This window comes from Astyanax mexicanus, chromosome 21 (genome assembly GCF_023375975.1).
Source record: "Astyanax mexicanus isolate ESR-SI-001 chromosome 21, AstMex3_surface, whole genome shotgun sequence".
Classification (NCBI taxonomy): Eukaryota; Metazoa; Chordata; class Actinopteri; order Characiformes; family Acestrorhamphidae; genus Astyanax; species Astyanax mexicanus.
The window spans coordinates 15,543,665-15,571,654 of NC_064428.1; the positions used below are offsets into that span (position 1 = coordinate 15,543,665).

The 27,990-nt window shown below is 42.0% G+C and overlaps 1 protein-coding gene across 2 annotated transcripts in view; it reads right to left on the reverse strand.

Moving 5' to 3' along the window:
* Positions 1-27,990, reverse strand: part of gpc6a (glypican 6a) — a 141,944-nt gene that overhangs the window by 38,180 nt on the left and 75,774 nt on the right. For both annotated transcript variants that reach the window (XM_022674918.2, XM_022674919.2), the window contains exon 4: positions 20,850-21,015. In XM_022674918.2, coding sequence (XP_022530639.2) covers positions 20,850-21,015 — 166 coding nt within the window. The remainder of the gene's footprint in view (positions 1-20,849; positions 21,016-27,990) is intronic.

Sequence of the window (27,990 nt, forward strand, 5' to 3'; positions counted from 1 at the left end):
AACTGCTGAGAAGCACATTAAATATTAAACATCACAGCTCTGCAGCACATCAGTCTCACACACCGTCTGTCTGTCTGTCTGCCCAAACACACGTCTGTCTGTCCATCTGTCTCTCTGTACGGCTGTCTGAGGACATGGAGGATATTTGCAGTCTGTTGCCGGGGCAACATTGATGTGTCTGATCTTCCTTTGTGTGATGGTCCAGAGTGTGTGTGTGTGTGTGTGTGTGTGAGTGTGTGTGTGTGTGTCAGTGTGTGTGTGTGTGAGTGTGTGTGTGTGTGTGTGTGAGTCTGAGTGTGTGTGTCTGTGTGTGAGTGTGAGTGTGTGTGTGTGTGTGTGTGTGTGAGAGTGTGTGTGTGTGTGTCAGTGTGTGTGTGTGTGTGTGTGAGTGTGTGTGTGTGTGTGAGTCTGAGTGTGTGTGTCTGTGTGTGAGTGTGAGTGTGTGTGTGTGAGTGGATGAGTCTCAGGGTTGTAATAATCTATTATGGTGTAATCAGCAGTGCAGGATGTGGATCAGTGAGAGGCAGGACGTTCTGATGTTCTGCAGGTTCTGTAGGTTCTGCAGGTTCTGATGTTCTGCAGGTTCTAATGTTCTGTAGGTTCAGATATTCTGCAGGTTCTGCAGATTCTGATTTTCTGCAGGTTCTGCTGTTCTGTAGGTTCTAATGTTCTGCAGGTTCTGATGTTCTGCAGGTTCTGCTGTGGATCAGTGAGGGAGGCTGTTGTTCTGAATGAGATCCACTCTGCGTTTAAAGTGTCAGTAAGCGGATTGTTCCCACAGTCGGAGCATCATGGTGAATACAGATCACCTCCCGCACCATCTGCACCGAACATCACGCCGCCGGAGCAGAACCAATCACGTGTCTCTTCTACAGGTGGGGGGAGGGGCACAGCGCTCAGCTCCTCCTCCAGAGACATCACCACCACCCCGACACTCATAACATCCCATCTCATAATATAGTCATAACATCCCATAATATACTCTTAACATCCCATAATATACTCATAATATATCCCATAATATGCTCCTACTATAACGAATCTCATAATATAGTCATAACATCCCATAATATACTCATAATATATCCCATAATATATTCCTAATATAACGAATCTCATAATATAGTCATAACATCCCATAATATACTCTTAACATCCCATAATATAGTCATAACATCCTATAATATACTCATAATATATTCCATAATATATTCTTGATATAAAAAATCCCATAATATACTCATAACATTTCATAATATACTCATAACATCCCATAATATACTCATAACATCCCATAGTAGTATACTCAGTTATAAGAGCTCATTGCTGAAATTTGGGCAGGTAGTTCAGTCTCAGGTAGATATGTAAATGATTACAGGTGTGCTCTGAGGATGATGGCCTATAGAAACACTCAGAGGGTGGGTTCAGGTAGTTTACTTCCTGGTGAGAGATCACTCCTCTTCCAGTTCCCTTTTCCTTCTTCCTGCTCTAACAAACCACACCCCTTTCACATATTCAAGCCCCTCCTCCTTTTAGATCAACAGCTCTCCTCATTTCTCAGACTCCTCCCTCCTTTTTAATACCTCCCTACCTTGCTAGCTCCCCCATGTCTGAACACCTTATTAATAATTTCTGATCCAGTTTATATTACTACATACGCCTCCACTTTTAATGCATTTTAATTAACTAGGTACTATTTTCAGGTAGCCACACTCATATTTAAGGCTCCTCCCATTTGTCATGTAGCCCAGTCTCTCTCTCCTGGCCGGCGGTAGGTCGGTCGGTGGGGGGGTGTGGTCAGAGCCGGTGGTCTGGTCATTAAAACACTGGTATTAATTTTCACTCATATAGAAACATTACAGTGGCCGAGAGAGCAAGAGATATTGATCAGCATCTCTCTTTCTCTCTCTCTCTCTCTCTCTCTCTCTCTTTCATTCTCTTTCTCTCTCTCTCTCTTTCTCTCTCTCTCTCGTTCTGGATGGACGAGTGCAGACAGAAAGCACTCTGATCTTTTCATTTACGCTCTATCACTCCTCGTTCTCTCCGCTATAACAGCCCGCAGGTGTCTCTCGCCCTTCCATTACAGCACTAAGAAAGGGAGAGAGAGGAGGCTAGACTGGGTTACAGGCTGACAGAGGGATGGAGGGAGATAATGTCTTATATATCTTATACGGATGTCAGGAAATGATGAAGACAGGGAATCAAATCTTATAGAACAGAAATGAAAGAAGAAAATGAGGCTCAACAGGGGGGAGTGGTCTGCTAAAAAAGGGAGGGCTTTAAACGGAACCAAAAATCAACATGAGATACCACAGCAACAAACTGGCAACACCTGAGCAACCACCAGGAAGACCATGGCAGTTGTATTGCCACCCTGTAGCACCCAAACATCTAACCCTCACGATTCACTATAGCAAACACGTGGAATACCACACTCATCAACTACACGGCAGAGCTAACAAACACCACTAACCACACAAACCAGCAAACACTGCAGCAGATTAAACACATTTAACACCATCAAAGGTGAATCTATTACTTTTCCACAGTGTTTTAATGTGGCTGATCCTAAAAAGTCCATTTATATATTAATATACTGTATATCGCAGAACATTACAGAAGACCTGCAATGTGATCAGTATCAGTGATTGGCTGATTGGGCTGAAAGACAATTAGTGATCGGCCCTAAAAACACTTTGCAAGGCCCTAGCAACCACTAAGCAACATCATGACAACCACCCAACAACAAAAATCACTTTCCAATACCATAACACTTGTCCAGCAAACACTGAGCAACACCAAACCACTGACTGATGACACAATAGCATCTATGTAACAATACCACAGCAACAACATCACCACAGCAACAACATCACCACGGCAACCAGAAATGACTTATCAGCACCATCACAACCACCTGAGACATGAGAGCCCCTACTAAAACCTTCAGCTGATCAGTGATTCTGTTTTTAACACTGTCTTTAATTTCCCTTAATAATTGATTTTTTATTACCAATACAGACTATTGATATTAACTGATATCAGTAATCAGATCTATAAGTTCAGTTTTTAAAACAGGTTAAAACAGGTGGAGGGGTGTGTCACATTTGTGGCCTCATTTGCATAAATGACTTTGATTTACATATATTATCTTCATTAATGAGATCTGAGTGGTCAGATAGCGTTAGCGCTAAAACAGCGAGTGTTCCCGCCAATATCGTTCCGCCCTGTCTGAACGTCAACACACACACCTCACACACATGCAGCCCATGCTCCACAAGAGAGTGTGTGTGTGTGTGTCCTGCGCTTTAATAAAGGCTGAGGTTTAAAAATAACGCCGGCCGGCGGAGGACGCCGTTTCTTTTGGAGGTCACACACTTAATGAACGAAGCTGAAATGACAGATTCACAGATGAGTTCTGACACCCGGCTGCAATATTACACCCTCACACACACACACACACACACAGTGTGGGAGTTAAAGCGATAGTTACTGAAGTGTTCAGGTGTTTGACATTTCTTTCTTTAGCTGTGAGGATAATGTAGCTAATTAAGATCATATCTCTACATCTACTGAAGAGTAAAGGTGAAGATCTGCCATCACATTAAATCACCCCCCCCCCCCCACAAACACACACACACACTGTGATACCAGACCTTCTGGACACTTAACCACAAACACACACGGATACGTTATTGCCCTCCAACAAAAGTCATAGAGTTTTATTAACTCTTCATTACAGGAACTTTATCAGCCCAACGATCCTGAGACCAGCTCGACTCGTTCATTTGCAGTTTCTAAATCAATCTAGTATATGCGTAGAAGGTGGAAGACTAATGTGTCTACTGGAGGAAAGAGAATAGATTACTTAGTTTAACCCTACTAACAGGATAACCCTCTCCAGGGTACATGTTTTACTCAACACAGTGAGTAGCTATTAGCACAGCAACACAGCAGAGCTAACAAACACCATTACAAACCACACAAACCAGCAAACACTGCAGCGGATTAAACACATTTAACTCCACCAAAAGTGAATCTATCACTGTTACACAGTGTTTTAATGTGGCTGATCCTAAAAAGTTAATTTATATATTAATATACTGTATAACGCAGAACATTACAGAAGACCTGCACAAACATTCATCACCAGATTTGTGCAGAAGGTTTAATGTGGCGTCTGACTCTTGATCAGTATCAGTGATTGGCTTATTTGGCTAAAAGACAGAGGAACACTTTTTTTTTTATGATGATGTATTGTCTCAGACCTAACTACCCTTTTGAATAACCATTTTATGATAATTTAATAGCATAATAATACAACGTTCCTGTTAATTTACATTATGAAAATTCTATAAACTAGTGTAGAATAAATCAATATATATTTTTTTAATTTATTTATTTTTTTATAACGTTAAAAATAGGAAAAATAAACTGATAAATATGTGAAATATAGATATTTGTAAAGTAAATACTGAATAAAATGAGCTTCAGCGTTCATCAGTAAATATTCCGGCGTTCATTCCCGTATTTTTCCTGAATGCTCTGCAGTTGGGAGGAAATGAGGAAATGAACAGTAGTAATTGGACAGTGTTCACAGGGACACAGAGCTGTTATTATAATACAATTAAACCCCTCTTTATATCAGAGCTGATGATTAAAATACGCTTTTATTAACAGGATTTCTGAGCTGGTATTCAGACCCGACCCGACTCCAGAATTAAACCCCGCCGTATTAAATCCTCACAGTCAGACACTCAGCGCCGCTCTAATTGGACCGATAGCCTCAGACGTTTCTGTTATAATGGCCAAAGACCTTTTCATGCTGGACGCGCCGGTGATGGAGCGTTACATCTCAATACTTCCACCGGACTCTTCATCTGACCAGCGCCACCTGTGGGTCACACCGCCCGCCGCCACTGTCAACACCATAACTTATTATACCCACAGAATCTCTCTCTATTTATACATACTGTCTCTCGCCCTCTATCTCTCTCTCTCTCTATGAGTTTCTTTCATTTTACCAAATTGAAAACCTCTGGAATATAATCAAGAGGAAGATGGACGATCACAAGCCATCAAACCAAACTGAACTGCTTGAATGAATTTTTGCACCAGGAGTAAAGCAGCATAAAGTTAGCCAAAAGCAGTGTGTAAGACTGGTGGAGGAGAACATGATGCCAAGATGCATGAAAATAAACTGTGATTAAAAACCAACCAGGGTTATTCCACCAAATATTGATTTCTGAACTTTTAAAACATTATTAATATGAACTTGTTTTCTTTCCATTATTTGAGGTCTGAAAGCTCTGCGTCTTTATTGTTATTTCAGACATTTCTCATTTTCTGTAAATAAATGCTCTAAATGACTTAAATATTTTTATTTGTAATTTGGGAGAAATGTTGTCTGTAGTTTATAGAATACAACAAAAATGTTCACTCAACATAAACCTATAAATAGCAAAATCAGAGTCTCTCTCTCTCTGTCGCTCTGCGTGGTAATGAGGCGGTTGTAATGTTATGGCGGTTGTGAGCATAGCCGTGGGGATGGTGAGCGATAGTGAAGGTCGGGGGTTAATTAAAGGTGCTGATTATTTTGTGTGAAATGAGGTTTTGATATTGGGCCGCGAGGAGAGACGGATAAAGAGATGTAGAAGGTGAGGAATGAAGGCCAAGCGTTTCCCCGAGACCAGAACCAGAACCGGCGCCAGACCGATCACTCAGCACCATCCCATAATTTACACACTGAAACTACCGACCTTAACATGAGTCACTAAATCATTTTTAACTATTACTCTCTAACCACCTTCACACAGCCTGCTCCTGTTTTACCTGAGTTTTATTTTACTCTTTAATTTATTTAATTTAATTTTTGTCTTTTTATTAATCTAATTTTATATTTTCCCTTTTTATTTATTTTATTCATTTAATCTCTTATTTGTTTTATTCCTGGTTTTAATTTTGACCTTTTTATTTCATTTATTTTATTATTTTATTTTTTATACTTTTTTATAATTTATTATTATTTATTTATAATCATCAATTACCTTTTTTATAACTTTGCTGTTATTTTAGTCCTCTATTCCTTTAATTGTGTTTATATTTTATTATTCTAATTATTTATGTCTTTATTTTATTGCTTTATATTTTAGTCTGTCTGCATTTCCTTTTATTTTAAATCATTTTATTTCTTTTTAATTAAATCTTTGTATTTGTAAAATACAGTTTGCTTGTTTTTATAATTTAAACATATTTTTCAGTTTCTTTAATTTTGTAAATGCTCTGCTCCATTAAAAAACAGGGTTACTTTGAGTGTTTTACCCAAGTGGAAATAAAGGTTAATTGATTGAACATCAAAAAATCATCTGCACCCGGGAGCAGGAAAAACTTTAATATCAATAAATTATTATAAATTTATTCTGATATTTAGTGTAACATTTATTGATCTATAAATATTGATTGAGTATTGTCCTGCTGGAATAGAGGGCGGAGTGATCAGTGTTCAGTAAAGGTTGAGTCTCTGGTTGCAGGATCTCATTAATCTCAGTAAAGCTAGACTAATAAACTTCCTGTAATGAAGAGTAAAAGCAGGACTGAAGATGATCCATAGATATACAGACAGGATCTCCACCCACTTCATTTCCTGTCAGTTCTTTCTTATCTTCTGGACTTGAGTTTAAACTACCCTGAGATCAGTTCCTACACTGTTACGCTTTATTTACACCAATCAGACGCTGTTAAACACGTCCAGACTGCAAATAAACACCCGGCAGCTCTGCGGAAACGACCGGAACATGAAGAAAAGAGCCGAAAACTTTCCAAGAATTCCCTCAGAAATCTTTAAAATGCTGTGTGAGGGCGTTACAACAAGTTTCACCACAAATATGCTAATTGAACCTTTCCTCCGAGTCAGAAAACATTTATTCTTTCTGGGGAAAAACCGCAGCGCTCCGAAAAACAGCAGCTACAGAAACCTAAACACAAACAGAACCAGCTCAGAATCTGCAAACACTGTTATTAAAACTGTTTAGTTAGGTACAAAAAACAACATTTAGCAAAAAGAAAATCTGTCCACACAAAGCACTCGACATCTGCACCAAGAAAACGAGATACTAATCTACAAACACCCTCAATAAACACTCCTATACACTAGAATAGAAGATATTAGTCTATAAACACCCACAATAAACACTCCTATACACTAGAATAGCAGATATTAGTCAATAAACATCCTCATTAAACACTTATATACACTAGAATAGGAGATATTAGTCTATAAACATCATCAATAAACACTCCAATACAATAGAATAGCAGATATTAGTCTATAAACATCCTCATTAAACACTCATATACACTAGAATAGGAGATATTAGTCTATAAACACCCTCAATAATAAACACTTCTATACACTAGAATAGTAGATATTAGCCTATAAACACCCTCAATAATAAACACTCCTATACACTTAGGGTGACCAGATGTCCCGCTTTGTGCGGGACAGTCACGCAATTTCATTACTTTTCATGCGTCCCGCAAATTGAGACGCTGTCCCGCATTAGTGGCAATCAGACTCCAGTTTTAAAATGCGTGTTTTGTAATCTGGCATTTATTAAACGGCTGTGTGGGGAAAGCAGTGAAGGCTGTCAGCAGGGGGCGTGCTGCCCTGTTTTCTCTCTTTTTTTCCAAAACGCGATAAACGCCAGTCTTGTTTTCCCGCAGAACGCCACATCTCCACTCATCCAATCACAGGGCAGCATTCCACGAGCTATCTTATGTAAACACGGGCGCTGTTGAGCGTGCCGGTATTTCGTGTAGCCTACTTTCAGTTTCGTTTTTCACTCTCAAAGTCCGCGAAAATGAGCGGTTTTGATGGTATAGAGGAGCCTGTTCGTGAAGCAGTTATTGAAAAAAAAAGAGAAAGCCATCAAAAGAGTCTCCTGTACGAGAAAAGGTAAAGAAAATGAGGCATTCAGGAGGGGGGAAATGCCCGCTGTCATCTGCAGTTCACACAAACACACACACACACACACACACTATACTACACCACACTACACTACACTACACTACACTACAGCACATTAATGTAACGTGATTTTGGGGATTTTATAGTGTTAATGTCTTGTTCATTAATGAAATTTTGCACTTTTTTGAAAAGAAATGTTTTAAAATTTGTGTTTTTAGGCCCAATGGTTAAACTATTATATTCAGATGTACAATTTACTGTTATTTAGTATTGTATTTTGCACATAATTAGTAAAATATATATATATATTGATGCCAAAGGATATATAAGACATTTTGAAAAAAAAAACTTGGCATGGATTTATTGCGTTTTGCGAAAAAACGAATTATTTTTCAAAATAAATCTTTAAATATTAAAATCTTGATTTGATTTTTTTGTGTTATTTTAACCTTAGTATGGTATTTGATAGTTTGAAACAGAAAACGGTGGTTTTCAGCCTACCACTTTCTTGCTAAAGAAAACCCTTTTTTACTCAAATTGATAAAAATGGATTTATAGCGTTTTGGAACCAAACTCTTCATATATATATATATATATATATATATATATATATATATATATATATATATATATATATATATATATATATATACACACACATACATACATACATATAGGCTACACACATTTTTTATTTGTTTCGACTGCCTCGATGCATTGGTGTCCCACATTGTCCCACACAAAAATAGTCTTTGTCCCACATCTGTTGAATTGGAATCTGGTCACCCTATATACACTAGAATAGGAGAAATTAGTGTATAAACTCCCTCAATAAACACTCTTATACACTAGAATAGGACACATTAGTCTATAAACACCCTCAATAAACACTCTTATACACTAGAATAGGAGATATTAGTCTTTAAACACCCTCAATAATAAACACTCCTATACACTAGTATAGGAGATATTAGTCTATAAACACCCTCAATAAACACTACTTTACACTAGAATAGGAGATATTAATCTATAAACACCCTCAATAAACACTCCTATACACTAGAATAGGAGATATTAGTCTATAAACACCCTCAATAAACACTCCTATACACTAGAATAGGAGATATTAGTCTATAAACACCCTCAATAAACACTACTTTACACTAGAATAGGAGATATTAGTCAATAAACACCCTCAATAAACACTTGTTTACTTCTGTACACTAGAATAGAAGATATCAGATCCTGGTTTGATGTGTGGTTGAATGGTAGTGTTGGTATCTGTAGGTGTTGTTTTCCGGTAGTTGCGTTAGTTATTGGGTATTGATGAGTAGCTGGTTCTGGGTTCAGGCTTGGGTTTAATGGAGGGTTTATCTGTGAGATGATGGTCTTGAGGAATCAGAGCTGCAGGAGAAACGCCTGAAGCTAAAGCTCTGCAGCCGCCGGGTTTAGCGCTAAATTATTCACACTGTAGATTTATTTCATCTTCACTCACTGTACAGCGCAGTGATCAGCCGCTGCAATCTGCTGCTGCTGATCAATTACAGATATTTATTCTTTTTTACCGCGCTTACCAGCGGCCACTATATCAGAAACACCACCGTTTAATAACGGAGGTCTACAGAAATCCATCAATCAAACAACCATCGACATAAAACATGGAGATCTGATAATAACTACACTAAACTCAATGTGTTCAGTAGTTTAAGTTGTTTTGTTATTTTTGTTGTTTGTTTATTTGTTGTTGTTGTTTTCCGTAGTGCTCCTGCAGTAACACTGTGAAACACTAGAGGGCGCTGTACAGTGTGCTGTAGGTTCTGCAGTAAACGCTACGTTTAAGTGATGATCGTTAATTACTCAATTTACATAATCAAAATTTCAAAAAGCCCCGCCTACTTTCAGGGTGAATAATAGTATAAAAATATCACCTGTAATATTACAGTAATAATAACACCAAAGATATAGGAAACATGTAATAACCTGTAATAACATTAATATTACCCATAACCCATTTTACACTGTGGTTCCCAGTCTCTTCCACTGTGTTACAATATCACTTATAAAATCAGGAATATCACCTATGACATCATGACATCCTGTCCAACATCTACAGCCCTTCAAACTGTAGTAATATACACAATAACATTAATAGCATTGCCAGTAACCTTATTAATAACAGCTGTAATTTTAATAAAATTACCTCCAACACAAGTGAAACAACTTGCTATTAATAACAGCACCTATATAATTACTGATACTATTACTATCACATTTAATATCAATATCAATAAGCCCTATAACATCCTACAGGTGATACTGATGTTGGGAGGGGTGTATAAGTGATGTTATAGATTATATTGATATAATATTAATTATCTATAAAGTAAATAAAATCACAGGAGGTATAAATAAAATCGCCACGCTGCCGATAGACTCCTCACGCATCACACCATAAACAGCTCCGCCCACTCGCTACAGCTCAGCATGCTGGGTACAATCACCACACACTACACACACACACTATACACACACACACACACTTACACTATACACACACACACACACACACACTACAGCACGGCCTAATTCTCACCTCCTACACACCAACAGCATAAACACACACACACACACACACACACACACACTGATACACACATCAGCATAAACACGTACACACTGATACACACATCATCATAAACATACACACACGCACACTACCTGTCGAGAGAGAGAGAGTGATGATGGGAGAGAAAAGAGAGAGAAAGGGAGAGATATATGGAGTCCAAGAGACAAAGAAAGAATAGCAGTGGGAGAGATAGAGATTGTGGTAGAGTGAGAGAGCGAGAGAGAGAGAGTGATGGATAGAGTAAAAAAGAAAAGAGAATAGGGGAGAGAGAGTGATAGTGGGTAGAGATAGAGAGATGGAGTGTAGAAGAATAAAGACTAGTGGTGGGTGAGAAAAAAAGAGATATAGAGTGTAATTGGGACAGGAAGAGTGATAGAGAGAAGGAGAGAAAGTGAGAGAGAGAGAGAGAGAGAGAGACCATCTATCTGAGCTGGATTTAACTCTCCATACCTCTCTCTACCATTAGAGAGAAAGAAAGAGCAGCGGCATCATAATTAATACCTTCTACACGCACAACAACCCCACTACAACCCCACAACACCTCCCCAACAACCCCACAACAACTCCACTATAACCCCACAACAAACCCACTACAACCCCACTACAACCCCACTGCAACTCCACAACAACCCCACTATAACCCCACAACAACCCCACTACAACCCCACAACAACCCCATTACAACCCCACTACAACCCCATTACAACCGAGACATCGTTACCTTCAGCGGCCCAAAGTCCACCTCTTCCCATGCTAACCGAGAGTTTCTCGACTGCAGAGCCCCCACCTGTCCCGGAGTATCAGCGGATACAGCTGTAGGAGATCGGCTCTAATGTTTTAGTGGAGTCGACCCCTGCCTGCCTCCCCAGTAAACCCCGTGCAGGAAACACTTCCACCGATTGGCCATGAACCGGTTTCTGAACTTCCCCTGACCATGACCCTTAAGACTTCTAGAGTACCTCCCGCCTTCCTCACCCCGCCTCCGGGTGCTGTCTCCAGGTACCAGGAAGTGCTGTGTCCATGACCCTGTAGCTGGAAGCTGTTCAATTACGTGAAATTTCTCCTAATTAACGGTTTCCTTTATTGTTATCAAAGGTTAACAGAATATCCTCTAATTAACACTGTCTGTAAACACTAGCAACCTGTGTAGCGTTAGCATCAGGAGCTAGCATCTTACCCAGTTTCACACAGACGCTAATAATAATAATAATAATAATAATAATAATAATAATAATAATAATAAAAAAAATAATTATAATAATAAAACACTGCAGTGGCCAGAAATATGTGGACATCTGCTCCACCACAGTTCCTCCAGTAATCAGGATTATTTTCAGGATTATTATCAGGATTTTATCTTTATTTACTGCAGTAACAGATTTTACTCTACTACAAAGACTTTTTACACTTGATTACAGTAAAAAGATTTGATTGTCTTCAGCCCTGAAAGTGTGAGAGCATCAGTGAATGCATGTGTGTGTAGAGTGTGTGTTAGTGTGTGTGTAGAGAGTGTGTGTGTGTGTGTGTGTGCAGGCTGGTGTAGGTGGTTAGTGTGGTAGGTAATCACAGTGCAGGCGGTATCTGTGTTATTTACGGTTCTGTAGCCGTGGCCTGTTTTTGTCGACACTTGTCGTCTGGACGCGTCGCCGTGGAGACAGTGAGTGATGGACGAGGAGAAGCCCGTACGACACGCCTGTAAGCAGAAACCGGCAATGACACCCTGTCCCTGTCCCTGTCCCTGTCACTGTACCGGCCGCGGCGTCCTCTCCGCCGTGCTACATTGCCATTACTCAGATTAATGACACGCACACTCCACACCGCATTATATATAAATAAATACACTCTATTCCCATCACCACCACCTGACCGCCTGCCACAGTCACTACAGCACAAATACAATCAATAACAGATTTATAGAGCTCTATATCTGCTCTACAACGATCTACACTGCTCTATATACACTCCATAATAATACAGTAATAATAATCTCTGTAATAACTCTCATATGTGCTCTATAATGCTTTATAATATTCCAAATATTCACCTTATCATCCTCTATATATTCCATATGTGCTTTATAATGCTCTCTATATTCTTCCATTCACACTCTGTAATACTGTAAATATTTATATGTGCTACATATTTACATACATAATGCTCTATAATGTTCCATATGTGTTGTATAATGTCCTATATTCCACCTATATATCTCTATATATTTACATTTATAGGTATAACTTTAAAATAAGGCTCCTTTATAAAGAGTTTATAAATGGTTTAAAAAGAAGTGTATTAATGGTTATTAATTAGGTTATAAACACAACACATGAATAGAAAGGTTAACAGTGGCCTGTCATTTACCAAATAGTGATTCTACACTTATTTATACTGTTAAACCTCAGATTTTACTACTTGATCTTACTTTGTCTTTTCCATCAGTCAGAATTAACATTTCTGTTAATAACTTTATTAATTTAACTATAAAAACTTTAAAACTTTAAATATTAAACAAATAAAGTGACTTTCTATATTATTTTATTACAGATGTTAAAAAAGTCACTGTCACTGTTCTTCTTTCTATTTATATGTTTTTTTACCTGCTTATAAATGTTTTTTAAAGTATTTACAACTTTATACAAATTTATAACCATTAATAAGCTCCTTTATAAAACTCATTATAAAGGAGCCTTATGTTAAAGTGGTTTATTTGTGCTCTATAATACAGTATATTGATGTATAGATATTCTGTATATTCCTGTATAATTTATAAGTTTATATGATCTGCTTGTGCAGCTCTTCATATGTCTTCATTTCCTGTTTATTAATTCTGTATTTCTATACTATATTATTATTATTATTACTGTAGTCTTATATATTATGAATTGTTGTATATATTATGTGTATAATGATTGGATGTTGCTGGGGAAGTGTGGGATATTTATATGCTGTGTTAAATTGGATATATTTCTGTATATTTCAGTAAGTGGTAAAGGAAAGGACTCTGTGTTTCTGCTGCTTATTAAATTATTATTTACGCTGTTTTTTTTCTCCTCTCGCACATGTTTATTTTTATCTGATTCGCAGAGCCTCGGTTTCCAGCTGAGAGGAAACATTATTGACTGGACTGTTTGTGAACGATGCGCTCGACCGGCGTCGCTTTCAGAACCCAGCAATTACCAAGAAATGAGCAATAAAAGAAATAAATGAGCAATAAAAGAAATAAATGAGCAATAAAAGAAAAAATGAGCAATAAAAGAAAAAAAATAGCAATAAAATCAATACAGATCGTTTACAGCGCAGAGACAGCGCCGCCCTGCAGGCTGACTGCAGCCTGGAGCACAATTACTGTCTACAGCAAGCTGGGGGAGGGGCTTATATTCTTATAAGAGTCTGAAACCAGCTGGAGGCGGGGCTTATATCCTGATGAGCGTCTAAAACCAGCTGGAGGCAGGGCCTAGATTTTTATTACTGTCTATAGAGAGGTGAAGGCGGAGCCTAGATCTAAAGTAAATATAAAACTAAATCTACATCACAGATAGAGGCGGGGCTTAGTAAATCTTAGTGTCTGAAACTTGAGGGAGGGCATATAAGGAGACTTTATATCTAGGCTCCGCCCCTCGCTGGTTTACACTGATAACACAGTAATGTAATGTAAATATAAGCTCCGCCTCTAGCTGGTTTCAAACACTGTTCGGGATTTATGCTAAACTGACATAGGCTGAATGGGTGGAGATAAAAGGAGGAACATTAAATAATGGGTGGGGCTTAACTGGAGTTTGTGTTTGTGTGTGTGTGTGTAATATATGGGTGTGGATGTGAGTTAAGGACAGTGGATGTTTCCCCTTGAGTTCTGGATACACACACACAAACACACACACACACACACACACACATTATGTTAACACAGCAGTGTGTGTGTGTGTGTGTGTGTGTTCAGCGTGTCACCTAATCCCTCAATGCTGAGTGTGAAGACAAATGATAACGAGCTGTCCGTCATTACCCTCAGCCCCGGCCCTTCATCATCCCAGAGAGAGTGTGTGTGTGTGTGTGTGTTCGCGTGAGGGATGCTGTGGTGTCAGTCGTCTCACACACACACACACACACACACACACACAGGATTATCAAACCTCCCACAGGCCTAAAGTTCAGTTGTTAGCGTTAGCGCCATAGCTACGATGCTAATTCTGCTTGATCACACCCACCACTGATCATCAACGTCACACATCCCATAATACCCTTATTACAGATTACTGACCTCACACACACACACACTGTACACACACACACTCACACACTGTACACACACCGCCTGAGGAGTGTGATTCATGTGTTACACTGTATTCTGTTCTGTATTTAATCCGGTTAGTTTCAGTTTCTGCAGTTAAGTGACTGAGTGAATAATCTACTTAACTACATCCTGTTAATCATCACCTGCATATGTGGGCGGAGTCTCCGTATACTTAACACTGATTGGTTTGTAGAGTGTTAGTGTCAGGTGTTGTGCTGAATTGTGTCTCTCTGCCAGAATGCATCTCTATTGTTGGAGTGCAGGTTTTGTCCTGCAGCAGAAGGAGGAACAGATTCCCCTCAGATTTCTTTTATTAGTGTTTATAAATAAGAGTTACAGTAAAAATTTGAGTCAGTTTTCTGTAATAGGTGAGTTTAGATCCCGGATCTCCAGCTCTGATACATCAGCTAACTGAAATAAAAGTGTATTGATATTATCACAGGAAAATTACCTGATTCAGTCTGACTCAGTAATCGAAACTGTTTCGGATGTGGGCGGAGCTTCGGGAGGGGCGGGGTTAATGAGGGGGGGTGATTAAAGTGCACTAATCTCAGAGTGAGCTGATGGAGTGATCTGAGTGTGAAGTTTAGTCTGGAAAGCAGCTTTTCTTCTGAGTGTCGGAGATCACTAATGGACACAATTACGCAATCCCCCCCCCACTCCCCCGCTCTATCCCACCCCCTCATATAATCACCTGCTAATGACATCATCACACTAATGGAGCCGCAACGCACACACACACACACACACTACACACACACTGTACACACACACTCACTCGCTGAGTGCAGGCTGTGTGTAGGACGCTGGAAGGAGAGGTGTCCGCGACTTACGCAACATCAGTATATCTGAGGCAGGTTCTCCACACATTACTGCAGAGAACCCAACACAAAAGCCCTAACACAGAACCCCCCCTAAACAGAACCTCCCCACAGAGAACCCCCCAACACAGAACCCCCAACACAGAACCCCCCAACACCATACAGATCACAGAACACGCAAATCAAAACCACACCCCTAAACCCATACAGCAGTACTGCTGGAGTTTTAAAACATTGTGTTTAATCACTCACTGTACCGGCTCAACACACACTAACACCTCTAACACCACCACCATGCTAATCACTGCTGTATCTGATCCACTCACTGTACCAGCTCAACACTCACTAACACCTCATACACCACCACCATGCTAATCACTGCTAATCACTGCTGTATCTGATCCACTCACTGTACCACCAGCTCAACACTCACTAACACCTCATACACCACCACCATGCTAATCACTGCTAAACACTGCTGTATCTGATCCACTCACTGTACCAGCTCAACACTCACTAACACCTCATACACCACCACCATGCTAATCACTGCTAAACACTGCTGTATCTGATCCACTCACTGTACCAGCTCAACACTCACTAACACCTCATACACCACCAACATGCTAATCACTGCTAAACACTGCAGTGCTGAGAATAAACTCCCACCACCCAAATAATAATAATAATATCTGCTAGTGCTAATGCTAATGCTAATGTAGGATTCTCTTTGATGTAGGATTCTGTTTTCCGTCTCTCTCCTCGGTCCGGGATTTTTGGACCAGCCGAGAACCTTTCAGAATTCCACCCCACACAAGAGTCACAATACTAGCATAGAACAGCTCAATGCTAATGCTAAGGAAGCCTAGAGCAGCAGTCTCTCAACCAGTCGCTCAACCTGCCTCTCAACCAGTCTCTCAATCTGCCTTTTAACCTGCCTCTGAACGAGTCTCTGTGAGGGCTGTGAGTGTGGCAGTGCTGCCGCTGAGCTGTGGCAGCCCGGGGCGGCACTGAGGCGGCGCTCTATCTCTGGAGGGCGAGTGTATTAACAGGACAGTCGCCCTGGCGGAGCTGCCGCTAAATTAACAATCCACTTCATTAATCTCTAACCACCCACCTCCCGCACATGACACAGTTCCACACACCTGGGGGGGTGGGCTTAAAAAGACAAGAATAAAGAGAATAAAGAGAAACACAGATAGAAAGATACGGAGATACGGTTCTGTAATTCTCACCCTGATAACACTAATAACAGATCAGAGATGCAGATACAACAGCACTACACTGCACTGGACTTACTGCAATATCACCTCCAGCATCACCAGTCACATCATAATCACAGTTCATCACATTATTTTATATTTCACTGACCAGATTTGTAATGATGTTCTGAATCAAATGAAACTGTTATTTATTTATTACTTTTTATCATACCATTTACATCCATGTATTTTGTGCCACTGTTCTCTTTTAATCCATTTAGTAAACCTGTTTTTAATTAACTGTCTTTTCGGTAATTTTTTTAAATTATTTGTTCTTAGATGTGGTTCTCGATTTATCAGATTTCGTTACAGTTCTGTTTCGTAACAGTCACATTTAGACAGTTTTCAATTAATCACATTTAATGTAATTGTTGTTGTTTTGTGACACATTTTGTTGCTTTATTTGTTTACCGTATTTTTCGGACTATAAGGCGCACCGTATTATAAGACGCACTATCAAAGAACGCCTATTTTCTGCTATTTTTCCATACATAGGGCGCATCGCATTATAAGGCGCGTTAAGTGACACTAGAAAGGGTGCCTATATCAAAGTGAACAGGGGTGGCGCCATGTTTCCCTTCCCCCACCGGGGGTGGTCGCTTGCCGGTGGAGCGTCTCAGTATATATAAATCTAGCTCTTTCAAAGTCAAACGAGTGCTGGATATTAATCTACACAGATTCCTCTCCTGAAAACTGTTTATTTGGGTGAGTAACGTGCTTCAGTTTATTTACAGTAAGCTTAGATTTCCAGATGTCCACTAAGGCTTGCTGCACCAGCGTTAGCATAGCTATCCGCTAGCACGCTAGCTAGTCACCTAAACTAGTAAAGTTAACCCAAACTTAAACGACAGCGTTACACTGAGTAATCCTGCGTGTTCTGGTAAGACAGTGAGATATTAGCTAGCGATTCGTCCCCCGTAGCTTGTTTTAACACTGTAAACAAGCAGATTACAGGCTGATAAAACTCACCTCTGAGAGAGTTAGCGCTTAGCATCTAGCTAATGCTAGCCAGGCAAAGCAGCACAGACTTACAGGCCGATAACTCACCTCTGAACGGTGAACGCTTAGCGATTAGCATCTAACTCTAATAATACTGCTCCAGCAGTATTAAAAGTGCTAAATTTAGAAAATACTGATCTCTGAACAGTGAAAAAGCTAGCTAGCTAAGCGGTTAGCATCTAGCTAATGCTATTGCTGCTCTGCACGGAGTGTGTGTTTACTGCTCCTTACACCTGACGGGTAAAATTTAGATAATACTGATCTCTGAACAGTGAATAAGCTAGCTAATGCTATTGCTGCTCCAGCCTCGGAGCTGCACGGCTCTGGACTCTGTATAGCACTGAAACTCTCTATAACGCTGCACGGAGTGTGTGTTTACTGCTCCTTACAACCTGACGAGTAAAATCCATACAAAAGGCGCACCGTATTATAAGACGCACTGTCAATTTTTGTGAAAATTAAAAGTTTTTAAGTGCGCCTTATAGTCCGAAAAATACGGTATTTTTTATAATATTAGCCTCTGTGTGCCCAAGCAGAACCTGAAGCTGAAGCTGAAGCAGAAGCTGAACTGGACCTGAAGTTGAGGCGCTCGTTTCTGTAAGGTGTTAAAGTTCAGATGGTAACGGACGCGTCTTCCTCCTAAAGCCCATTAGTGCAGCGCTGCAATCAGGCAGGTGAGTGATGATGCGGAACAGGTGCAGGACACGCCAATCAATGCCGGCCTTATCAACACATCCCGCACTAAAGGCCACGGCAACCGCCCGGGCGGAGGCCCTGCATAAATATTCAAAGCACAAAAGGCCCGGCGGAGCGGCGGCGCCGGGGGAGCGGTCGATGGCCCTTTGTTGGCGAGAGACAGGAGAGATAGGAGAGATAGAAGCAATACGCTGATTGAAAATCTATAGCGAGGAAAATGAAATCTGAAATGTCAAACACCTCAAAGAGAACAAAGACGACTGACAGAGAGCCGAGGAGCCTCAGAGGAACCGTGCCGAGAGAACACGGCCAAATGGAACCGGTTTGGGTGGTCCTGCCCGTCCTGTGGGCCAGCGGGGTGGAGTTCTACAGGTGACCATCCCGTTCCGGAGCTTATAGAGCCAGCTTCCAGAACTTCAGAAGATTCCAGAGCCTCCAGAGCTTCCAGAGGCTCAACAGCTTTCCAAAATTCTAGAGCTTTTGAGCCTACGGAGATTCCAGAGCCTCCAGAGCTTTCAGAGGTTCCAGAGCTGTCAGAGGTTCCAGAGCTTATAGAGATTCCAGAGTCTCCAGAGCTTTCAGAGGTTCCAGAGCTGTCAGAGGTTCTAGAGCCTCCGGATCTGCAAGATCCTTCTGAGCCTCTAGAGCCTCCAGAGCTTTCAGAGGTTCTAGAAGTTCGAGAGGACATAATAGGCTTCCACATTTAATGACACGCCTACTTAATAAATTCACTTAAAGTTTTGCTCCAATTCCTTGCCTGTTCGTCCAGATGCTCGACTCCACCCCTGCCATTAGTTAATACCAATATCTGTGAGGGTCCAGACCGTAAAAGCCTGTGGCGATATCAAAGGACTTTATCTTATAATTATTGTTTTTTATAAATACATAATTTGAGTATAAAGCGAACTTTTTGCTCAGTAAGCTGGAGCCTTCCGCTGCTTCCTGCACTGCTGATGCTCCAGCTCTGCAGACTGATGGAAATTAAATTAACCCCATAAGTGGAAGCATCACGGTACAAAATGAACCCACGTGACCCCACACACAGAACAGGAAGCAGAACTGACCGCACCACTTGAAGAGAAACCCGTACCAGCGATTTCAGGAGGACCAGAGATCAGAACTCTCTCCCGGCTCTAAAGCATCTTTTACGAACTAAATGATCTCACAGAGCGAGAGCTTCTGCGGGAACATGAAAACAGAAGTGCTACGGATGACGGCAATAATCTCAATCTCTCTGTCGGGTCAGAACCGGAATCTAAACCAGAACCTGAAGCAGAACTGGAACGAGAGAAGACCCGACCTGACTGTCACTCAGCAGCTTCTCCCGGAGCTCCGGAGGAGAATAAAGCAGAGCTTAACACTCCTGAAGAGTGTTCTCCAACTCCATAACAGCACAGCTTAGCCCAGCTTTACCAGTGCCTCTGTACAGAGATACAAAACACCTACACACACACACACTATACACACACTCACATACACTATATACACTATACACACTCCGCTGAGTGTGTTCTCACTCCTCTCCGCTTCCAAATCTCCTTAAAGCCGTGAAGTAAACCTGCCGGAGCTGCAGAACTCCAGGAACTGCTCTATCCAACCACAACAATAGAGCAGCTCCTTCAGCAGAGCCCAGAAACGGTGGAAGGCCTGGGGGAGGATGGAGGTCAGCGACAGGCCAAGAACAGCCCCAACAGCCTCCATCCTGGAGGACTTGTTCAGCACGTGTGACGCTGTAATCATGTTCTAAAGGTGTGCTTTACACAACAGCAGCAGTTTTGTAAAATTTACACATTTTTACACACAACCATTTATACTTAGCCCTCATCCACACACTGATGAGAAGCAGCAGCCAATAGCACACAGCGTACTCTTAACCGGAAACAACCGTCCACCTGGAGGAGGACTATTCTGGGCACAGTCATACATACATTTTATACACATAATCATATACAATATACATCAATATACATCAACCTATGTATACATTTTTCTTGGCAATTTAGAATATCCGATTCACCTGATCTCCATGTTTTTGGACTGTGGGAGGAAACCCACTCAGACACAGGTAGAGACTTGAACCCAAGACCCCACTGCTGGGAGGCGAACATACTAACCACTAAGCCACTTTTCTGCCAAAGGCTTGTAGTCATAAAGTATCTCAGCAGTCAGAAAGAAGAACCGGGGAACTCACCGATGAACAGGTTCCACTCGGGGTCCAGGTCGGCCTGGTTGGCGAGGCAGCCCTTCATAACGTTCTGGCAGTAATTCCCGCAGGGTCGCAGTCCGGGCAGCCCGCCGCAGTACGGGCAGTACAGCATCCGGGTCAGAGCCTTACTGCAGCCTGGAGACACGTTCACCTGCAACCAACAGAACACCACCGTCACCAATCAACCAATCACCTCCATCACCACCACAACACCAGCCCTCATCTCACCATACAATCACAACACCATCACCATATCACCAACACACCCCCAACCACACCATCAACACATAAACTTCACTGATGGTAAATCATTCAGTGTTAAATAAACCAGAATATGTTTTATATTTTACATTCTTTAAAGTAGCTCCTATTGTTTAGATGATCAGTTTTGAACATCTCTGCTGGATTTTCTCAGTCAGGTTTCTGATGTAGAGTCACCTGGAATTCAGGCGTTCAGTTAACAGCTGTGCTGAACTCATCAAGAGTTAATTACTTGAATTTCTTGTCTCTTAATGTGTTTGTTAGCATTAGTTGTAAAGTAGTAAAGAGGTAGAGTTGCAGGTATACAGTGAATAGTGAATATTTGAGTAATGTTCTAATCCAGATTATGAGAAGCGACAACTACTTAAGTACTTCGTAAAGATAAAATATGACTTTAAAAAGAAATCAAGGTCGGTCAAGAATTTCAAGAACTTTAAAAGTATCCTTAAGTGCAGTCACTGCAAAGAGCATCAAATGTTATAATGATGGAACTGGCACTCATCAGGTCTGCCCCAGGAAAGGAAGAGCAAGAGTTCTCTCTGTTGTACAGGATAAGTTCATCCAGCCTCAGAAACCACAAGTTAACAAACAGCTCCCCAGATAAGAGTATGTTGGTTTGTTTAACACTTTTAAGTTACTACATGATTTTTTATGTGTTCCTTCATAATCTGGATCACTTCATTATTCATTATCTGATATTGTATTACGCCTTAAAGATCACATCTTTTACAGGAACTTGTGATATGTGAAGAACCATAAAAACCCAACACTGATCTGCACCCTTTATATGAAATGATGATGATGGAGGTAAAATTGTGTAAAATTTGAATAAAACAGTTTTCTTTAGGGACTATATTTTGATGCACTACACCCCACAGCATGTATCCCTCCACCGTGTTAATGATATGATATTTTAAACAAGGTTTTTGATATAAAATCAGAACTGTAGTGAAGCAGAGAGTGAGGTATTAATAACTGTATGCTGTAGTGAGTAAGTGTGAGTTAGTGTGAGTTAGTGTGAGAGTGTAATAATGCAGAGTTTATAAATATCCAGTATGAGTTATTGTGCTGTATAAAAGATCTAATGTAAGAAGTGAGTGCGGAGCTGCGAGCGGCGGTGTGTATTTTGGGGGTGTGAAATTGCCCCGCCCCCGGCGTCGGTGTGTTCACTGTTATCTCACTCTCTCCAGAGTGCCGTGACTAAGAGCGTGTCACCCGGCCGACAGCACCGCCGTATCTGCAGCCGCCACCTTCAGCTGCCTCTAATACCCGCCTGCCACTGCCGGCTCTGCAGCGCCCCCTGCCGGCACGGAGCGGCGGGGCGTGACCCTCTCAGGAGGGGGCAGGGTTTAGCGGAGGCGTGATGACAGGTGTAGGTGACTGACCTGAATCAGTGGCAGCAGTGAAGGGCTGCTGTGCCGGGTCTGGTCCTGCCATTCCCCTGCCTGACCCTACACTAAACTGACACGCCCACTCAGCTTCTCAACACTGAAGCCCCGCCCACTAATCTCTGATCAGACCGGAAATATAAAGTGTGTAAATATACAGGTGATGTATATGACTGGTCTATGTGGTAGAATGGTAGTGACTAAAAAAACACTTAAGACTGAATGGGCGGGGCTAAACTGCTATAGGCTGTATTAGGTGGAGCTACACTACAGAACTGTATGATGAATGGGCGGGGCTAAACTGATTTAATATGAGAAATCAGTGGGGTTATAGTAGAGTCAGTGTAAATAACAGTAAGTGCTCTCGCTCACATCCACATTATACAGGCCTGTCAATGTGTCAGATCTGAGCGGAGTGCGCAAGAGCAAGTGTGTGTGAGAGTGAGTGTGTGCGTTAGTGTGTGCGCGAGAGCGAGCGTGAGCCGTAACCCCGGCGCGTGCTTGTTTAGCGTGTTTGCGTCGGGGCTGTCAGGCCGTCGCTCTCGCGCTGCCTCCGCTAACTGCGCTACATGTGTTAGCGCGCGGCGCGTAATTGAAAGAACAAGCAGCTGCTTCACACCTCCTCACGCCGAGATAAACTCTCTCTCTCTCTCTCTCTCTCTCTTGCGCCCGCGCCCTCGCGCTCCCTCTCCTCCACCCGCCGCCGCTCTCTGATGTTCCGTCACTTCCACCTGCCACCCGGCACCCCGCCCGCCACCGCCTCGCTCCACCGCTCCCCCTCTCTCTCTCTCTCTGAGCTACAGGTTGATCTACAGCAGGTAGTTCACAGGTAACATCTTTAGAAGAGCAGATCAAACAGAGCTGACACGTTCTATTACACACACACACACACACACACACACACACTCCACACTCCACACACACACTCCGCACACACACACACACACCGGCGGCCTGTTTTCTCCGGTTCTCGGTGGAGAGCTGTGGAATCATGAGCGTATTTTCATGCTTTATTATGTCCCCCTGGAAACTTGACGTGACACAAATTCGCTGTAATGGCCTCCTGAAGGGCCGAACGCTCGCGCTGAAAACTGCTGACGGCCCCCACGGTCCCGTCCCACCGCCTAACACACACACACCTACACACACACACTTAAACACACACTGTCTTGCTGAGATCTGAGAGGGAACATATTGTAATGCGCTGCTTGTGGATTATTTACACCACGCTGCAAATTAAACACACGTCCCTTTAAAACCCTTCCAGAATAACAGCCACGTCCAGGAGAACCCAGCAACACCCAGGAGAACCCAGCAGCACCTAGGAGAACCAAGCAGCACCCAGAAGAACCCAGCAGCACCCAGGAGAACCCAACAACACCCAGCAACACCCGGGAGAACCCAGCAGCACCAAGGAGCACCAAGCAGCACCCAGAAGAACCCAGCAGCACCCAGGAGAACCCAACAACACCCAGCAACACCCGGGAGAACCCAGCAGCACCAAGGAGCACCAAGCAGCACCCAGAAGAACCCAGCAGCACCCAGGAGAACCCAACAACACCCAGCAACACCCGGGAGAACCCAGCAGCACCTAGGAGCACCAAGCAGCACCCAGAAGAACCCAGGGGAACCCAACAACACCCAACAACACCCAGGAGAACCCAGCAACACCCAGGAGAAGCCAGCAACACTCAAGAGAACCCAGCCCAGTAGGGTGACATCTGAAAGGGTACTTAACGTAGAAGTGGCGAACAAACCACACCAGCATCCTCTCTACCACACAATCTGCAGCTACTATATATACAGAATACTGGAGTTATTATGGGATGGATTATCACAGGAGGAACATTAGGAACCTCTACAACTCTCTACATGCTGAGACGTTTGCAGCGTTACACATGGGGGGAAAGGGGGGGGGGACTAAAATGCTGTAGGACGCGTGGATTTGGCAGTGTGTGTGTGTGTGTGTGTGTGAGAGTGTGTGTGTTTGTGTGTAGGACAGATCTGCTCTGCAGAGGAAATATCACAGCTTTATTTATAAGGAACAGTGTGTCCTCCACACACACACACACTATACCCACTGCGTGTATGGTTTCAGGGCGCTGCTGGTTAGAGCTCTTTAACGTATGTGCCATGTCACAACAGGAAACAGACGCTCACTGTGAGTTTGTGAGTGTGTGTAGCGTGTGTGTGTGTGTGTGTGAACGTCTCTATTGCAAATCAATTCAGAGAGGCTGGATTACTCGGCCCCTGGAGAAACACTCAGACACACTCGCATGTTTAATTCAGTACAGCACTCAGGTGTGTGTGTGTGTGTGTGTGTGAGTGTATCTGTGTGTGAGTGTATGTGTGTGTGTGTGTGTGTGTGTGTGTGTGTGTTTGAGGGCCTCGAAGGCATTCTGTTGTTTCCACAATATCTACAGTAAAAGCTCGTGTTCCTCAGAAATGCAGTTTCTTTCTCCACTCAGTCAGCCCTATACTGCTCTTTACTGCTCTATACTGCTCTTTACTGCTCTATACTGCTCCATATTGATTTATACTGCTCTATACCGCTCTTTACCGCTCTAATTTATACTGCTCTATTCTGCTGTTTACTGCTCTATACTGCCCTTTACTGCTGTTTACTGCTCTATACAGCTCTATACTGCTGTATTCTGCTGTTTACTGCTCTACACTGCAGTTTACTGCTCTATACAGTTATATACTATTGTTTACTGTTCTATACTGCTTTATACTGTTCTTTACAGCTGTTTACGGCTCTATACATTCATATACTATTGTTTGCTGTTCTATACTGTTTTATACTGCTCTATACTGTTCTTTACAGCTGTTTACTGCTCTACACAGTTATATACTATTGTTTACTGTTCTTCACTGCTTTATACTGCTCTATACTGTTCCTTACAGCTGTTTACTGCTCTATACTGCTGTTTACTGCTTTATACTGTTCTAAACTGCTCTACAGCTGTGTATATCTGTACACAGATAAATATTCCTCTACAGCTCTACAGTTATGTACAGCAGTATCATGCTTTACAGCTTTGTAGTTTTGTACTGCTCTACAGCTCTATATACATATATACTGCTGTATACTGCTCTATAGCTGTATATATACTGCTATGCCGTTCTTATAGCAGATTTATTCTGCTCTATACGGCTCTTTACAACTCTACAATATGCTATACTGCTCTATTAATCTCCTTATTGCTTTACAGCCCTGTCCTGCTCTGTGGGTCTATAGAGCTTTATACTGCTCTATACAGCTCTATACAACTCAATACAGCTGTTTACAGCTCTATACAGCTCTCTACTGCTCTATACAGCTCTATACAGCTCTATACTGCTATATATTGCTCTACAGTATATATCTCTATACTGCTCTATACAGCTCTGTGTCTGTGTGTTTAGTTAAATCACAAGTGTTGATCAGATCAGACGGCTGTAGTCGGTGTTTAGACCACACTGTGGAGCTCAGGTTCTCTCTGTATTCATACTGTAAACATTCATACCGGTGTACACTCCACACTGTCCACGGCCCCCTGGGGGCGGAGTCTCGGCGTATTGATCCGGACTCGGCATCATTTGTAAAACATGATTTCACGTCAGGAGGGAAAGTGTCGGAGAGTGGAGTGATCCAGCTGTCGGGTTATTGATCAGATGCAGCTATAATTAATAAAACAAATGGAGCCTGTCAATCAAACCCTGGCACTAACCGGACCGGCCCGATATCTACATCCATCTCACTACACCCGTCTCACTACATCTATCAGCTCACTGTACCCGTCTCACTACACCCATCTCACTACACCCGTGTCACTACATCTATCAGCTCACTGTACCCATCTCACTACACCCGCCTCACTACACCCGTCTCACTACACCCATCAGCTCACTGTACCCGTCTCACTACATCCATCTCACTACACCCGTCTCACTACACCCATCAGCTCACTGTACCCGTCTCACTATATCCATCTCACTACACCCGTCTCACTACATCTATCAGCTCACTGTACCCATCTCACTACACCCGCCTCACTACATCTATCAGCTCACTGTACCCGTCTCACTACACCCGTCTCACTACACCAATCAGCTCACTGTACCCATCTCACTACACCCGCCTCACTACATCTATCAGCTCACTGTACCCGTCTCACTACACCCGTCTCACTACACCCATCAGCTCACTGTACCCGTCTCACTACATCCATCTCACTACACCCATCAGCTCACTGTACCCGTCTCACTACATCCATCTCACTACACCAGTCTCACTACACCCATCAGCTCACTACACCTGTCTCACTACACCCATCAGCTCACTACACCCGTCTTACACCATCCATCAGCTCACTGTACCCGTCTCACTACACCTGTCTCACTACTAGAGGTGAGCGATATGACCCTAAAATAATATCTCGATATTTCATGGTATTTTTGCCATAACGATATTCTTGGCAATATGACAAAACATTCAATTAAAACAAATATTTCAAGAATAAACTACTGCAACAACATTGCACACGAAATGATATGGCACACTGCTAACTGAGATATTAAAAATGTCAGGGCCAGACAAAGATGAGACTTGTGCAGATACAAGTTAATAGCTCTATTAAAAAAACAAGATTGTACATGGATAGTCAAGACGAGCAGGTTCAATACCAGTGAGGTATAACACAGGGAAACCATACCACAAACAGGAGACATTCCAGGGTTCATACACGAGCAGGTGGCATCACAGAGAAGGCAGTAATCCAATAATGTTATAACAGTCCAGGTCATACACAGAAATCCAAAACACAGGCGTAGGCAAAAATCAAAGTCGGAACAGTCGAACAGGATCATACAGGGAATATCAAACAAGGGCAAGAGAAACGCTTTGTAATGCAGGACGAACCAAACAATTACTCGGCAACGAGTGAGCGTGAGCATGGTCCTTATACACTGAGGGGTAATCAATACTCAGGACTTCCTGGAGGTGTCATGCGGTGTGTCATGTGATCGGGAGTGAGCGTGATGTCATGGTGTGGTGCGTTCTGGGTATTGTAGTTGAAAGCTTGGAAATCGCAGGTAGAGCTGAGTGTGGGGGACACAGGTGTGCTTTCAGCACCAGACATGACAAAAAAATACAATAATTTTCATCAGATTGTAACAAAAGTCAATGATCCAGAATGGATCTAATACTCCAAATATCTCCATATATCCAGAACTGAAGTAAAATAAATGATACTGGACAGATATAATCTCTATAATCTCTATGACTCTATTAGGTAAATAATGGGACATGAGAACAGTGTGAATTTTCATTTTGCTAAAAACAGTACAAAAGTAGTACCCTGATGTGATAATTAGGGATGGGTGATATGACACGATATTTCAGGGTATAATATCGTTCGCGATATTCCAAAAAGTTGGCAATATTATCGTGTACGATACGATATGGCACACCCCTACTCACTACACCCGTCTCA